Consider the following 16,167-nt stretch of genomic DNA (forward strand, 5'->3'; position numbering starts at 1 on the left):
CCCAGTCCTGAACGAATGCGGTTCCGAGGACCAAGAGGCGGGCGTCGGTCGCCCTCCGCAGGCTCTGTTCTGCCTGCAGAATAATCCTCAAGAGGGTCTGGAAGCCGCGGAGGAAACCGCGAGGCAGCGAGTCCAAGCCCGAGAGTGTGCGGAGCTGGGTCCTGTCGCCCGGCTCTAACGCTGGCCGGCGCCGCCGCCTGCCGCCCCTCCTTCCTGCCGCCCGCACAAATCAAAGCCCCTTGCGAGGGACTGGAAATAGTTGCCTTGTCATGTAACACATTGCCCTGATTTATTATAAAATTTTAACGAAATCATGCATATTTTAACAGCCTTTAATCACTGCATGAAAATTTAATTCATGGACTGTAGCGCGTTTAAATAAATGAAGTGTTAATTCATTAGGATTAATTAATTTGTTAAAGGATTGTGTGCAAGGTTAAGGTGGAAAGAAAACTCTTTGTTGGTTTCGCGTCTTAATCGTCAGGTTTCCAGAGTAATATAAAACGAAAGGAAACCGCAGAACATGCGGTCGGAGTAGGGTTGGAAGGGGACCAACTGAGAGCACCCTCAAAAGCGCGGGAAACTCCGGCTGGAGAAGCAAGGGCGGGTTTGTCCTCGGGAGTGAGTGAGGAGGAGGGGGCTGAGGTTGAGGTGGGGGAGGCGGCAATGCTGGGGGGAATCCGGGGAGGCTGAGTTCTTTGGGATCCGAGGGAGGAAGGGAAGATTTGACCTAAGCTGGTTGGACAGGGCCCAAGTTCTCATCAAGATGACTAAGATGACCCCATGGGTGAGGCATGGTTGCCCCTTCCAGGCCTCAGAGGGTCAAGCCTCGACTTAATGGACAGTTGATGGGCCAGTCCCACCACCTGCTAAGCTTTTCAGCGGCAGGGGAATCACTGTCTCGCCAGCAGGCCGCCGGTCCACGGCTAGGGCAAGACCCAGAGTCTCCAGGGGGATTTTTGACTGGAGGAGGAGCAAAGCCCAATTTGCAAAACTCAGGCTGTAGCAATACGGGGAAACCTCGTTCAGTAATGAGCCCTGACTTTAGGATATGGTTCTTTCTGCGCTTCTGAAACCGAGGCTAAATAGGCGCCTCCTCCTCAATTCTGGACTTGCAAAAAAGTCTTATGTGCCCAACTCTTTACTCAACCTTCAGAGACCTAGTAAGAACAGCACCTCCATGAAGCCGCCAGATTTCCTCACTTGAGCTTGTTGCTCAAGCTCTTCGCAATATAGACACTCTTCTACACATCAATGTTGTTAAGGAAGAATCAAAATGGACCAGATTTATAGACTCCCTTCCCTTCTCGTGAATCTCAGTAAATGTCTAAGTCAAATCCTTGCCCTTTGGGGAAAATCCTTACACCCCCCAGATTAAACACAAATAGACACTGGGCTTAATCTAACTAATGTTATTAGACAGGGTCTCCATTAACACAGTTAACCTAGGAATCTACCTTGATTCAAAAAGTGGACTTGGCAACTTAAGGTATTCTAGACTGTTTCAGCCACATAAAACTGAAGATCGCCCTAGCCTGTGCTTTAGATGGATTCTCAAATATGCATCTTAATAAATGCTTCCTCACTATGAGTGGGGTTCCGAGAATTAGGCAATAAATGTTCACTATGCACTCTGAGATCATTGCTTAAAAGGTTTTCTCTCTGCCAAGTATTATTAAAGGGATCAGGTTACATTGTGATAGGCAAAGGCTGTATTGCAGGACTCCCACAAATAGGAAAGACAGACCTTCTTATGAGGTTTTGGGAAACTCTTCTAACAGGCCACACAGCATAAACTGTTAATTTGATGCTCTCTGCAAATATCATCCACAGGCACAAAAGCAAGGGGAAAAAAAATCTCTTATAGTTGAAAACCATTCAAGTATATGGAGTCAAGTTCCTGAAACATAGTCCAAGACCAAGTTGTCTTGTTCAGTGGTACCTGTTTCAAACAAATGTAGTTACCAAAGAGATGACAGGAAGCCAAACAATTTGAAATTAAGATACTTAAGTCTACCATTTTCAGTTTTTGGGTCAGCTGACTCAATTGCCAATGAAAAGGACATAATTTTTGGATGGGATGGTTTTAAAAATTAAAAGAACTAAAGGTCATGACACAAAACCCTAGCATTGTCATATTGCTATAGTCAGCAATTTAGAAAAAATAGCCTCAAAAGCTGTTTTTATAAAAACATGAAGTGCTATCCCTAAAGTACCTTTTTCTAGCACAACTTTAGTGAAATTAGCTAATAGCAAAATAAAACTTAAATTCATAAAAATGTCAGAGTCACTGAGAATTTTTAAAAGTGGCACACATACAGCTGTTTAGGAACAAGAGCCAGGACCAAGGAATACAGGCCAGGCAGGAAATAAATGCCACTTGAAAAGTAATACACGAACACTCTCAAAATAATTTTAAAATAATTCTTGGGAAATGCAACCCATTCATCCTTTGTCTACAAATACAAACTCACACATGGGAATGGAACAAATACAAACTCACACATGGGAATGGAAGAGCATAAGCTCGGGAACCAGAGACCCATTTTTAAGATATGGGTCTATTCAATTTCAGCTGTTGTTACTAATCCTTAAGATGCTTTTCTGTAAATTAGGGAAGTCCTTGTCTTCCAGGATTTAAAGGAGGATTACAGGAGATACGGGAGAAAAACATTTGGTCTCAATGTTGTTTTGTCTGGCATATATATATATGGCATATTTGAAAATATGTGAGACTTCCCTATTTGTCATGCCAGCAGATTATGGTAAAGACATAAAAGTAAGAATATGTGATTAAATACAAATTCTGTACAAACAGAAACAGCATGGGTTTAATTAGGCTGATGTATGAAATACTGCTTTGGGAAGAATGAAGGAACTCTTGAAGGTAACTGGGAAGCACTCTAGACCAACAGATTAGTCATTAGTAAATAAGGCTACATACTTAGATTTACAAGACACATTATCAGTATTTGGACTCAAAGTAGACACATTCCTGGTTATAGACAGAATTAGAGTGTTCTTAGTTCATCTGAGCTGTTATAATAAAATACCTTAGATTAGCTAATATTAATAATAGAAATTTATTTGTCACAGTGCTGAGGCAGGGAAGTCTAAAGATCAAGGCCATGTGGTAGAGGGGCATGAAAGCTCCCTCAGGCCTGTTTTATAAGTGTATTAACCCCATTCAGAAAGGCAGAGCCCTTATGACCTAATCACTTCCCAAAGGTCCCACCTCTTAATACATTACCTTGTGGGTTAGATTTCAACACATTAATTTGGGGGGGAGGCACACTCAGACCATAGCACCCCTACATTTGCTGACAAAAAATTTAAGATTTCCATACTTGAGTTCCTAATGGATAACCATATTATCAAAGATATTTAAATTGCTAATAGCTCTGAAAGTATCCATTGGCTTTAACATTTTAGAAAGAAAATAATGAACAATTACTAGAAAATGATAAAAATTTACACTTTATATTAATTTTTCTATTGCTTCTGAAAGTAGAAAGCATAATTCTCCAAATCATAAAAGTGATTGTTATATTTTTATGATTTCATTGAATTCTGAGTCTATTATAACAAGGGTCAGCAAATTTTTCTGTAAAAAAGGCAGATTGTATATATTTCAAGCTTTCTAATCTATATGGTCTCCATTGCAGCTATTCAACTCTACTGTTGTATTGCAAAAGCAGCCACAGATAGTATGTAAATAAGTGAATGTAGGTGTGTTCCAGTAAGACTTTATTTTAGGAACTTTGAAATGTGAATTTCATGTAATTTTCCTGTGTCATAAAATATTAATTCTTTGGATTAAAAACAATTAAAAAAACTAAAATCCATTTTTTGCTCACAGGCCTTTCTAAACTCTGGTATAGACCAGATTTGGTCCATGGGCTACAGGTGATTGATCTGGATTTATAAAAATCAATTAAAAATAAATTTTCCTGTCTTTATAGGCTAATTCAACATCTGAGACATCAAGCCATACAGCGTTTATGACATTCTTTATTCAATTCACATAGAAAAGCATGCAGTATTAATGTAAAACAATAAGGTATTAATGTAAAATGTTCAGTGCACATTAGATAAACAAGTCATTGGCATACAAACCCACTTTTGAAGACATTTATAGGCATACCAAACATGTTCAGAATAATATACTTTTTCGGAGTCCAAATTAAAACTTGTGCTTAGCTCTTACCTATCCTTACCCGCCTCAACTTTTCATTTAAAAATGTTGTCCTACATACTAGCCAACTGAAACTTCTTTTAAAAAGAAGTTTAAAGAAATATTCTTTAAGAAAATAGAGCAAGCAAAAATGCTGCCATGCATTTCCACAAAGACTAGTAACATGCAAAGAAAAACTTTTATCACTCAAAAAAACCCTCCCCTATGGTATAAATGGATCAATGAATTTGGCAGAGTACTTCTGCACCTATACATCTGGAACAATGAAGCTGTGATGTTTAAGTTTCTTCAAACTCAATCATGCCTTCCTTCCAAAGTATGCTCAATTTCTGATTTTACATACACACAAAAAAGATAAGCAAATATAAGCTACCTGACATAAAATGAATACTTTCATTTAGAAAATGTATTCTTGCACACTAGCAGAACATTTTCACAAAAACTGGACAAAGCACAATGATTTTAAAAAAAGCAAATATATACATAAAACCTAACAAAAGTAAAAGAATATTGGACTTAAGTCATAGTGCTACTTCTTCATTATGGCCTTGTATAAAAGTTAAGCCATCATGAAACATAAATAAAAAGGGGCATACAAATAACCTACATCTTAGGAAAAGCTTTAAAGAAACTCTTATGAACAATATGTAGACAATACTAAAAGTTTTACTTAAGAACAGAGTACTAAAGACAACTGAGCTTCATTAATGACACTGTATCTAAAAGTTAAATAAAACACAAGGAAACAAAACCCACCCAACCCAGATACATATAATATTCATTAAAAAGAAAACAACCAAACAAAAACCCTTTCACTACCTTCTCAGGTCAAAAAGATATCCAAATAAAAATAAAAAGACCAAGTCTTTTCAAAATGAAATAAGTTCAGTGGGTACAGGTTAAGCTAGTATTCTGACCTGGCATCTGATTAAAGATTACCAATTCAAAACCACCTAGAACTTTCATGAAGAGAAAACGTAACTTTTAAAAACTTCATGTTTCTTCAGGACAAAACACAAATGACACCTCCCTAATGAGTCAACTTTTGGTTGCTTTAGATGGACTGGCATTGGAAAGGCTGCTCTGGATTTTTCTTTTTGTTGACTGATTTACATTTTTATTTCTCTTTTCAGGCACAAAGGAAGTAGACCAAGGAGACTGAAGGTGGTTATGAAGACTGTGCATCTCTGAAGACATCTTAAATAAAGATGACCCAAAACCGTTGATCTTCAAATAGTCGATGTGAACTACTTAACAAAACACCCTGGGAAAATTCTGTCTGAAACAAACAGCTTGGGGGTTTGATGTCATTAGATCCCGGGTTAGAAGTAGAATGGAGTGAAAAATCTTCATTCATTTCTTGGTCAGTTGGAGAGAGGAGAAAAAAGGAAGTATGTTTCCATTCATTTCCATTTTCTAACTGATCAGTAGTTAGAGAACCTTTGGAAAGATTTAGCTTAGTTCTTTCTTCCAGCTTTTCAGATTCTTCAAGAAATTCACTGCCTTGAGATGACTTTGATAACCCATCTAAATCCACTGACTAAAACCGTTATTACAAGGGCTCTTGCTATTGTCTGACTCTGACATCATTGAATCCAATTCAGAGATTTTGTCAAGGTAAGCAGCATCCATTGATGCTTCGCTAGATGTTCTCGTTCGGTTCATTTCAAAAGAGCGAATACAATTCAACCTCTTGGATAAACATGAGCCTGATTTCTCACTCAATTTTAAAGATATTTCTCCAACAGAATTTGCTATTGTGTTCTCCTCTGAACTTTCAAAATCCAAGCTTTGGGCATAGCTTGTGGAGCAACAATCCCAAAATCCTGTCTTTGGGGAAGTAAAACATTCTGATTTTTTTTCATTTTCATTTCTACTTGTATCATCTTCTGAAGAATCTTTATTACAAACATTTTGAGTATCACAAAAATCATCAAACACCAATTTTCTGAGATGGTTTGAGTGCTTTTTGGAACTTCCTGCTTTGACCACAGAGCTTTCTCTATTTTCTGGTGTATTTAGCTGAAGGCAACTAAGGGACAAAGGAGTACAAGGGGCTGGAAGATCATAAAGCTCTTCATCTTTGTAGGGTACACAGTCATTTGGTTTATTACTCCACTCTCCTTCCAAATAAGTATCCATACTTGTATCTGTCACATCTAACATTATTTCTACCTGTTTTTGATATATGTCTTTGTTCTTAGGACAATTTGATTCTGTTTTGTTAGTGTTTTCCTGTCGGGCAGAACTGGTGTCAGAGAGTCGGCCGCTGGAAGGCTTTGCCAGGTGGACAGTAATGGAAGTGGATGAGCCAGGCTGCTTTCTTGCACTATCACCTTGATTCTTTGATATCACATCCTCCTCACTACCTTTGCTCCCATTGTCATCTGCAGAAAGTGCTCTCTGGCAAATGGAATCCATAGTTTCCTTCTCTTCATTTGAATTTTTTAGTTGTGCAACCTGAGATTCTAGTTCCTCTATATATTTATCACTTCGTTCTAGGGCTTTCTTGAGGCGATTGGTTTCACGTTCATATTGTTCTACTTTGGACTGCAGAGCAGCAACTGTAAACCTTCCAAACCTAGAAGGAATGGAAGGATAATTAATCTTATATATAGTTCAAGCTGTTTTCAAAGTTTAAAACTGCAAATTGTCCCAGCACATTCTAATTTCACATAACAATGACATTTCGGGCCACTTATTGAATAGAACAAAAGCTATGCCAGATATAATATCTTCAAAAAAGGTTTTCCCCACCTATGTACTAATAAGCATATGATTATAGCAAAGATCTAATTGGACATTTTGGTGGTATAATCAGACTAATGGTAAGAGAGAGGCAGAAACTCACTGATGATTTCCCTTCCAGGAACTAGCTCTATCAATTCAGTTCATATATGCATGAAGAGTTATCCCCTAAAACAATGGCAAAGATTTATGATAACATTTGAACAGTGGTCCACATCTTGAATATTTACATTCAATCATTTTCCTATTGTAGAGCAGGGTTTTACAATACATTTCTTATACAATGTCACCTTGTCAAACATAAACACCAATTTGAAATTCAGAAACTCAGAAGTCTCAGAAGGGGTTGTTTTAAATACTTATTTGGACCCTTTCAATTATAGCTATCCTCGATATGAAGATTTTCCGTGGCCTTTCTGAGCACCAAGCTTTAATTCATTTCAGTTCTACTTATTTCTGGCATTTTACAATTTAGGATATCAATCTCATATCTTCCAACTCTGAAATACAAAGTCAGTCCTTGTGGTTCCAAAATAGTATGCATAAAAACATTTTTACATTATCTGAATGGGAATATTTTGGAGACTGACTAGAAAGAACACATCAAAAACCGTTTTTACCTGGTTTTCTTTTTTTTCCATTATTCTCTCAGAATGGGTACTGGGTTCAGCTCAGAAAATAAATTTGAGCACCTACTATAGGTTAAGAGGTATATTTAAGACTGGGACACACACATGAATGAAACTATTCAGTTCCAAGGAAGAGAAAATATTCAGCTTAAATTCTATCTGACCACTAAGGAAAATTCTATCTTTCAGGAAACTGTAAGAAATGAGTACAAAACAAGCCCATAAAAAATACTTGCCCTGTACCCAGGTTCTGTCAAGAGCTTCGATCAACCTTTGAAGACATATATTGATCTCTCTCTAAGAAATCAGGGATGGCCTGTGTGCAGGAAGGTATTTGAGAAGGTAACTTCTAAAATTTGTTTTTATCTTTGGGTTTATCTTTTTCTTTCTTTCTCTCCCAAATATAAAATACTCATAATTAAGAAAATATATTAAAAAAACTGTAAAGGAGCACAAGGAGCCAACAGTAACTGTACCTTCTAGAATCAACCACACATTCTAGACAGCCCATCACCTACTAAAACCCCTTGCCCAATTTATTCCCAGTTCAGCACCAGCATGATCCTTGCCTCTCTTGTCACTAAGGGAAAAAAGCAGAGGCAAAGGTAAATATAGAATCATAAATTCTCAGGATTAGATAGGGCTTTAAAAGACATGATTGCATAATATTGATCTACTCTCTGCAATTAACTGAACTCCCAGAGAGCGTATTCCCTTCAACTTTTAAAACACAAAGCTAAACCATGGGCATAACAAAAACAAAGCAACTACAATAACAAGTTTCTCCATCTTAAAAGATGAAGTTTACTACTATGAGTATCTGGTTAAATGAATGACAGTTTTTCTTCTTTGTTAAAAATGTTTTGGCTTATAAATGTACTTGACAGGTGTAATTCTGCAAGAATAGTATTAAAAAGTGGACAAAGACTGGTATATTTCACAAAAACATTTGTGAGTTCTTGACTGTTTCTCTGGCACAAATAACCCACGTTGTAAAATGGAAAAACCATGTAGCATATTCATTTAATGCAAATAGCAAAGTGACAGTCTTACATTTGCTGTACCAAGATCAAATTTGTTCTTTATTTCAAGTGTGGTGTTTTAATAAAGGTATCAAATGATTTAAAATCAAATAATGCTACTAGATAGTAAGTCAGATGTTTCCAAAAGATATAAAAGGAAACTTACCTACATAAGGAATGACAAATGACAAATAGGCATATTTTCCAATAGCAACTTCTTGTTGCTTGGAATTTCAAACATATTATTTTATTTTTTATTTATATTATATTATTAATGTATATATATATATATATATAATTTTAAGACACTATTTTCCCTACATTGTTTTCTTTTCTTCTCTCTTCTTCTTCTTCTTTTTTTTTTTTTTTTTTTTTTTTTTTGTGGTGTTGGGGATGAAACTCAGGGCCTTGAACATGCTAGGCAGGTGCTGTATTACTGAGCCACATCCCCAGCCTTATTTGTGGTTTTAAAAGAGATGACATAGGATTCTGAGTTGAAGTCACTGATATTCCTAACCAATTTTTTTTGTGTTACTTCAGACAGAAAGTTGAAATACTATGAAAACTAACACCAAAGGTCAGCAACAGAATGCACATAAGAGGGACAAGCAAGCATGAGTCACTGATGGAGTTAGGCTGTTTTTTCAAGGGTCGCTGTCCCTAATACTCTGAAGCTCCATTTCAACATGTTACAAGTCTACAATACTTAGTGATCAGATCTTTTTACCATGCTAATAAAAGACCCAAGTTGGCAGTCAAACTGACAGAATCTACAACGAAAGCAATAGAATCAATCAATTGATTAATCAGTCTATATGATTTATCTGTTTTCTGGTTCCATTAGAGTAGAAGCTTCAAGAGAGCAGGGAGTTTAATGGTCTTACCTGCACTGTTAGATCCCTAGAATAATTTCAGTTACACAGCAGTCCTTGTTAAACACTTCTTCAAGAAATATCATTCTCTTAAATTCACATACATCAGTGCCTTATATGAAGACAGTAAACACCATAGAATAAGTAAGCCTAAAGGTCCTTGGCCCTCTCTTACATGTTATGTGAGTCACTATATTACTAAACTACATGTGCTTCAGACATTTGATTATTTTATTAATGATACCAAGGAAATCACCCCAGACTAACATATACACAGTATCAGCTTTTTAACATTCTATAAAAGTCAATCCAAAAAAACTTCCATTTTTACCTTAGTAAAAGACTACCAGATGAGACTTTTGACAGAGGGGTTAGGGGAATTTTTTCCTTTCCCAAGGTACCTATATTAATTTGGCAAGGGCAATTTATCATTTAGAAATAGCATTTAGGGATATATACATGATGCTATACCTCCATGGAAAAAGACAATTAGTATAAAGCTTATCTTTGGGTTTTTAAAATACTCATTTATTCATATTAATTCCAGAAATTTCCAGAGTATATAACGTTAAATGAAACAATGCCAAGGCAAGCCAGAGGGATTTCTAAGACCATCTTACCATACTTCCTTTTCCTGAGCAAGTTTCAAAATGGGGTATTTTTATAAGCATTCCATTAGAGACCAAAAGGCTTTGATTTTCAAAGTAGCAGTGACAGCCAAAGATTTCATTATACCAGAGAAACACTGTAGAACAGTTTGGGAGAAGCAATTGATATTGGAAGTATATTCTGCCAGAATCTAGTAGACATTTCAAGGATTTTTCAGCTTGCATTGTTAACTGAGGTGTAATTCTGGATGAGAAACGACGGAAAAGAGTTGCCCTTGTCCAAACAACTACAGAGGCACAAAATTGTTCCTTTCCTACTAGAAGTAAAAGAAATGATAAGTCCTACTTATTTGAACTGTGAATCACTCTAACTACAGTAAGAACATTTCTAAAAACAATGTGCTGAAGACCACATTTTCTTATAGCTCATCACATAAAAGGAATAAGATATGATTAAAGGAGGTTAGAAAAAAACAAATTAAGTAAGAGAGTAAATGTCAGAACTAAGCAATTTATCTGTGTTCTGACTTCCCTATTAGAATTGAAGCTCCAGGAGAGCAGGGAGTTTGACTAATATATTCACTACTAGATCCCTAGAATAATTCCAAGTATACAGCAGTCCTTTGTAAGTATTTCTTGAATAAATATCATTCTCATACTTTAAAGATACATCATTGCAATGCTGCTATTAACTAGTTGTGAAAGTGTTACCTCTCCGGTTCTCTACCCAGCAAAGAAACATTCATTAATCCCAGTGGGTTGCCCAAACTACCAAACTTCAGAAGGAAGTAGCAACATAATATTCATATTGTTCTGCACCTTGCTCTTTTCATAAAATTAGTACATCTTGGTGATTTTCCATATTAGTTCAAAAGAACCCCAAAGAGTTTATTCATTCTTTTATTATTATTTATTACCATTTTAATGGTTCATTATACATAATCACAGGATTCACTGTGATATACTCGTACATTAACAGTGCATAATTTGATCTGTTCATTCTCCTAAGCCCCCTCTCTCTGCCCTCCTCCCTCCTTAGGACCCTTTTTTCTAGACGACTGGTTTCTCTTCTATTTTCATGTCATTTTCTTTCTTTCTTTTTTCATCCCTAACTTCCAAAATTGAGCGAGAGAGACAGAAAAAAAAAATTGCAACTCTTGACTTTCTGAGTCTGGCTAATGTCAATCAGCATATGCAATGGAGTTTCATTCAGCTCTAAAGAAGAACAAAATTATATCATCTGCAGAAAGGTCTTCTTGAGGAACAAGAAGGACACAGGAAAAGTGAACCCACTTGCTTCTTCATGAATCTTTGATTTCATATCTTTTCATTACTTGCTAGCTGTGTGTAATAGTAAGCAGCAAAAGCAATCTTTGGACCTGGAACAGCATTTGTGGTCTGACCTAGTGATAGGTTTTCAGTGCTTACACCATTGTTTAACATGGTTCTAAAATGCACAAATTCATTTACCCTGGTTTAGTTAGTAATACTAGTCACCCAACAACATAGTTCAATTTTCACTTTACATTATATTAACTGTCAGTAATTACATTAGGTAAAATCTTCACTTTTGGATTTTCAATTCACAAAAGACTACATAAATAGTAGATGTGTATCATGATCAGTAACCAATCAGGTCACCTCTTTCAAAGTCTAAAGTAACTGGTCACCAGCATCTACTATGCAGTTAACAGATGGCAAAGATTGTGCTGCCTCCTTGTCTCCTAGTGAAAACCCATATGACATTTTAAAAAATACACAAGCAAAAGACAGAACTGGCCAACAAAGGTGTGGTTCAGAAAAAAAAAGGGGGTTAAAGCTAGAAGTGAAATTAGAATTAAACATAAATATAGTTATGGAAGAAACAGTTGACTGTTGGAATGTTATGGCAAGGTAGCACACCCAAGTCTCCTGAAGTCATTCAAGAGACTCTAGAGATTCCAGAGAAACTTAATAGAGGCAAACTTATTGAAAGAGATGAGAAAAGTAGTTGTGCTAAAGGATAAAGATGTCTAGAAGAAATACAGGCAGAAAAAAAAATCACATTAAAGCTTGTAGAGATATTTTACTACATTGAGAGCAGAGAGGATAAATGTTAGAAGTTGATACAAATGCAGCAGTGTAATAATTCATCAAAGTATCAAAACAATGCCAGCTTCTTATCATAAGTTGTATGTATGATGACAAGGCAAGTCCTATTCAAATAGTTTCCTTAAGTTTGTTACAAGGAAATAACACTTTAATTCTCAATGTTTCAAATTGTACCACATAAATATAGTGCACTACATACAATTTTACTGTTTTTTTCATATCCATACACATTTATAATTGACATTAAGAGCTAAAATTTGGACAAAAACAGTTAAAGGCCATAGAACAATTGTAATTTTTCCCACTGATTATTAAGATCTCTTTGCATGGTTTTAGCTTGCATTAATCATTTTGCATTAACCATGCAAAGTGACAATTACTTATAACAATGGCTAATATGGAAGAAAACCAAATACATTGGGTGAGTATCAAAATTTTTTCTTTAAAGAATTTTTAAATTACTATAAGAATGACCCATTCATAGAGTGGATTTTATAGGTACAGTTAGTTGCCTGTCTATATAACTACAATTGTGTATCTTTTCATTATCTGACTTTCAGAGTTATTAATCAAGTGTCTTATTTTAAACATACACAGAAGTAAAATTTCAGGGAAAGAAGCTTTCCATTGTTTCTTTCCCTTTCCTAAGTATATTCTCTGGAAACACAATCTACCAATTTTGGAGATTCCTTGAGTTCATAAACTCTTCATTTTGATTACAAAAAACTTGAGCAAGTAGCCTGTACCATGAGCTCATTAGGAAATCTGAGTTTTGATGGGAGGGGAAGCAAAATGAGAAGTCCTGGTACTGGTCTCTGTTTTGTGTGTATATGTACAGTACAGAGGTAAGTGGGCACATTTTATATAGAGGACAGGGAGAACCAGGATTGTATGGAACTCAAAACCATATTTGGTGGTGGGGGGAAAGGGCTCAAATGGCCTGGCATCCTTTTATCTCATCTGCTTTGTATGAGTTGTTTGCACATTACCCATATCTATTTCATCATAGTGTATGTGTTAGCAGGTTGGGGAGAAGCACTCTGTCTTTACTTAGTGAAGCTTTGGGAAGTGTCCCGTGTATTTTGATCTGCTGCTGAGTTTTATAACTAGACAATACTTCCTCAAGAGTTTTCTCTTTTAAAAATTAAGCACTCAGTTACAAAAATATTACATTCCTAGAGAACTTATTGATCATATGTTGGTTGCACAAAAATGTTACATAATGCGGCATACTGAGAGAAAAACAGAAAAACATCTTTCCTTCCTGAAAATTCAAGATAGAAATTTCTATTCCTTGGCCCCATCATTCAAAAAACAGGTGATATTTTAGCTAGATTTACCAAGAGTAATTATAACAAATAAATCTTTAACAGTAGTATAATGACTACTACTGACAATGATGCTGACACTAAGAATAGCAGTAGCTACAATTTATTATGTATATACTTGGGGTCAGGTAATTGCTATATTCTCAACAATTATTATCCTATTTCATCAACATGTCAACTTTATGAAGCAAGATCCATTATTATTTTAAAGATGAGAAATGAGAAGCTTACAAAAGTTCAAGTACTTGTTCAAAGTTATGTAATAGGTTAAGTAGCAGGAATCCAAGTCATTCTCACTCCAAAGGCTATGTCCAAAACCATGTGAATCTGAGATTCCTTCTTAAGAATATCAGTACCTATTTCCCACTTGATTTACTTTTATATCACTTGCATCAAAAAGTATCACACTCTGTATCAAGTGTTATTGAGCACGAAGTCTACATATACAATAAACTAACATTGTTGTACTCTTTATTGGTACATACATTTTCTACTACAAACAGAAAAGTAGTAAGAAAACTGTAGGAATACATACAGATGTGTGTACATGAGATCAACAAACATCTATCAAACAACTATGTTTCTAGGCACAAACTCAAGAATATTTTGAAACTTTCAAAGATAAGTGGCCTGCAGGAAAGTAATAGCATTGACAGAGCTCCCTGGTACATACCAACCCACGTGTTTTATCAATACCATGAACTAAAAACAATGTACTTAAATGTGCTAAGTATAAGAGCTTGTCTATCAGCAGGTATCATTAACTATAAGAAAAATATATCTCTCATATAAAATGCAAAATTATAAATAAAAATTACAGGCCTAAGAATCTCATAGGTTACTTGTTTCAGGATCTAATTTGGGGGAATAAAAAAGCACAAGCTATGTTATATTGCACCTTGGTTTTATCACAAAAAAGAAAGTACTTCAATATTTGCAAGAGTAACAAAATGCAATTTCTTCCTTAAAGACAAAGCTGACATTAAACAAAACAGAGTTAGGGCTTGAAGTAATTCTTTCCTTCACCCTCCAAAAGTACTGTTTAAAAAGCTAAAAAAGCAAGGTAGAGTCTGTTTTTCAAATTTTCAAATGAAGAGTAGCATACAAAAATAATAGGTCATATTAATCATACAATTTTAAAGGCAGTTCTTTTGTTTCTTTTATTAAGCCAACCATGTATTTGTAGTTAAGAAGAATTCTGGTGTTGAAACTAGCAATCCTTAACATAAATACCCTGAATGGTGAGTGGCATATGTGAACTGAAGAGAAATAGACTAGTCCCACTCGTGCTAAGTCTCTAATGACTGACCCACACACAGGGTCAACAGAGGTCATAAGGAAGAGAACTAAACTATTGTTTCATGCTAACTACTTCTCTTCCCTGCTTCTTGGTTGACTGAGACTTGGTCTCTGACTCTTTGAAAACTGTAACTAGTTAGTCTGTATTTCCAAGGCTTCTTTCCTTCTCCTGACCAGCACGTTGGGGAAAGCTGCCAAAAATAGGATGCCTAACTCTAAGCACTATTTTCTTCACACTGCCTGTGAGATACACTACACTTTTTACTGTGAATAAATTTCATTGTTTGGTAAATCCATTTCATTTCTATTCCATGCAGATATACCCTAATTTTCTGTCTTGGCATCCTAATCTTTCACAGGATAGAATATTAAAACATTCTATTTAATATTCTTTACATTTCTACCAGGACTAAAGGACATATCTTTTCCCCAAATATAGTAACAACAAAATCTCAGTAGTATAAAAGAGTGTGACTTTCACTGAGTGACAATACCACACACAAAAATCTTCTGGACTAATGTTTGTTTATATATTTTCCACCATCTAATACACATACTCTATCGCTGTATGATGAGCAATCTGAAATAAAACAAAACAAGAAACTGTGATGCACCTATCCTATAATTATTACTCAGGTGAGTTATGGAGGACTAATGTGTGCTAAGGGGGACTATAAAGAAGGGAAACAAAAGAAACAGAAGTCATCCCTGTTCTCAAACAGTTCAAAATTTCTCTGACAATCATATGCTTCATTACTGGCACATATTATAGGCTCCTAAAATATTTTATCAATACAATAAAGACAAGTTGACAGAAAACTGGAGTAACTGTCTATCCCCAATTAGCTGAAAATCCAGAGAAGGGCCCCTCAGGTGGCTGGGGGGCTTGAGCACAACCAACTGTCACAGTCTGGCCTCAGGGTATCATCAGGCTCATGTACAGTCTACAAGTTCCCCTTCCGGGAAAACCAAGGGCATAGTAGAATCAGTCATCAGATCAGGCTGGGGTCAAATACCAGAAATCATGTATTTGTCAGAGTAAAATCATGAGAAACAAAAAAGGCCAGAATAGGTCAAGAAGGTACAATAGCTAAAGTCAGTCAGACTAGCAGTGCTGATGACGGAGAAGGCTAGAGAAGCATGGGCATATCTTGAGACACAGTTTAAGAAGAACAGACCTGTGAACTAGAACTAGGTCACAGTTAGAGTCAGCCATGAAATCTGATAAAGGCAAGAGACTCACACAAGACCAGAGTCATGCAAGCTCTTAATGTGTCTCCTCTGTTCCCTTTTTAATTCTCAATCTCTGGCACAATTTAGAGGGAAAAACTTCAGGAAATCTCTTGCTTTCTTTATTTGGAGAAAACGCTAGGAA

General features: G+C 35.9%; 1 protein-coding gene across 1 annotated transcript in view; it reads right to left on the minus strand.

The window, feature by feature from the left end:
• Positions 1-3,993: 3,993 nt before the first annotated feature.
• Positions 3,994-16,167, minus strand: part of Obi1 (ORC ubiquitin ligase 1) — a 42,241-nt gene continuing 30,067 nt past the window's right edge. Inside the window, 3 exon segments of the mRNA XM_047553114.1 lie at positions 3,994-5,413; positions 5,415-5,737; positions 5,740-6,776. Of these exon segments, the coding sequence (XP_047409070.1) occupies positions 5,234-5,413; positions 5,415-5,737; positions 5,740-6,776 (1,540 nt within the window). The 3' untranslated portion in view covers positions 3,994-5,233.

This window comes from Sciurus carolinensis, chromosome 5 (assembly GCF_902686445.1).
Source record: "Sciurus carolinensis chromosome 5, mSciCar1.2, whole genome shotgun sequence".
NCBI lineage: Eukaryota > Metazoa > Chordata > Mammalia > Rodentia > Sciuridae > Sciurus > Sciurus carolinensis.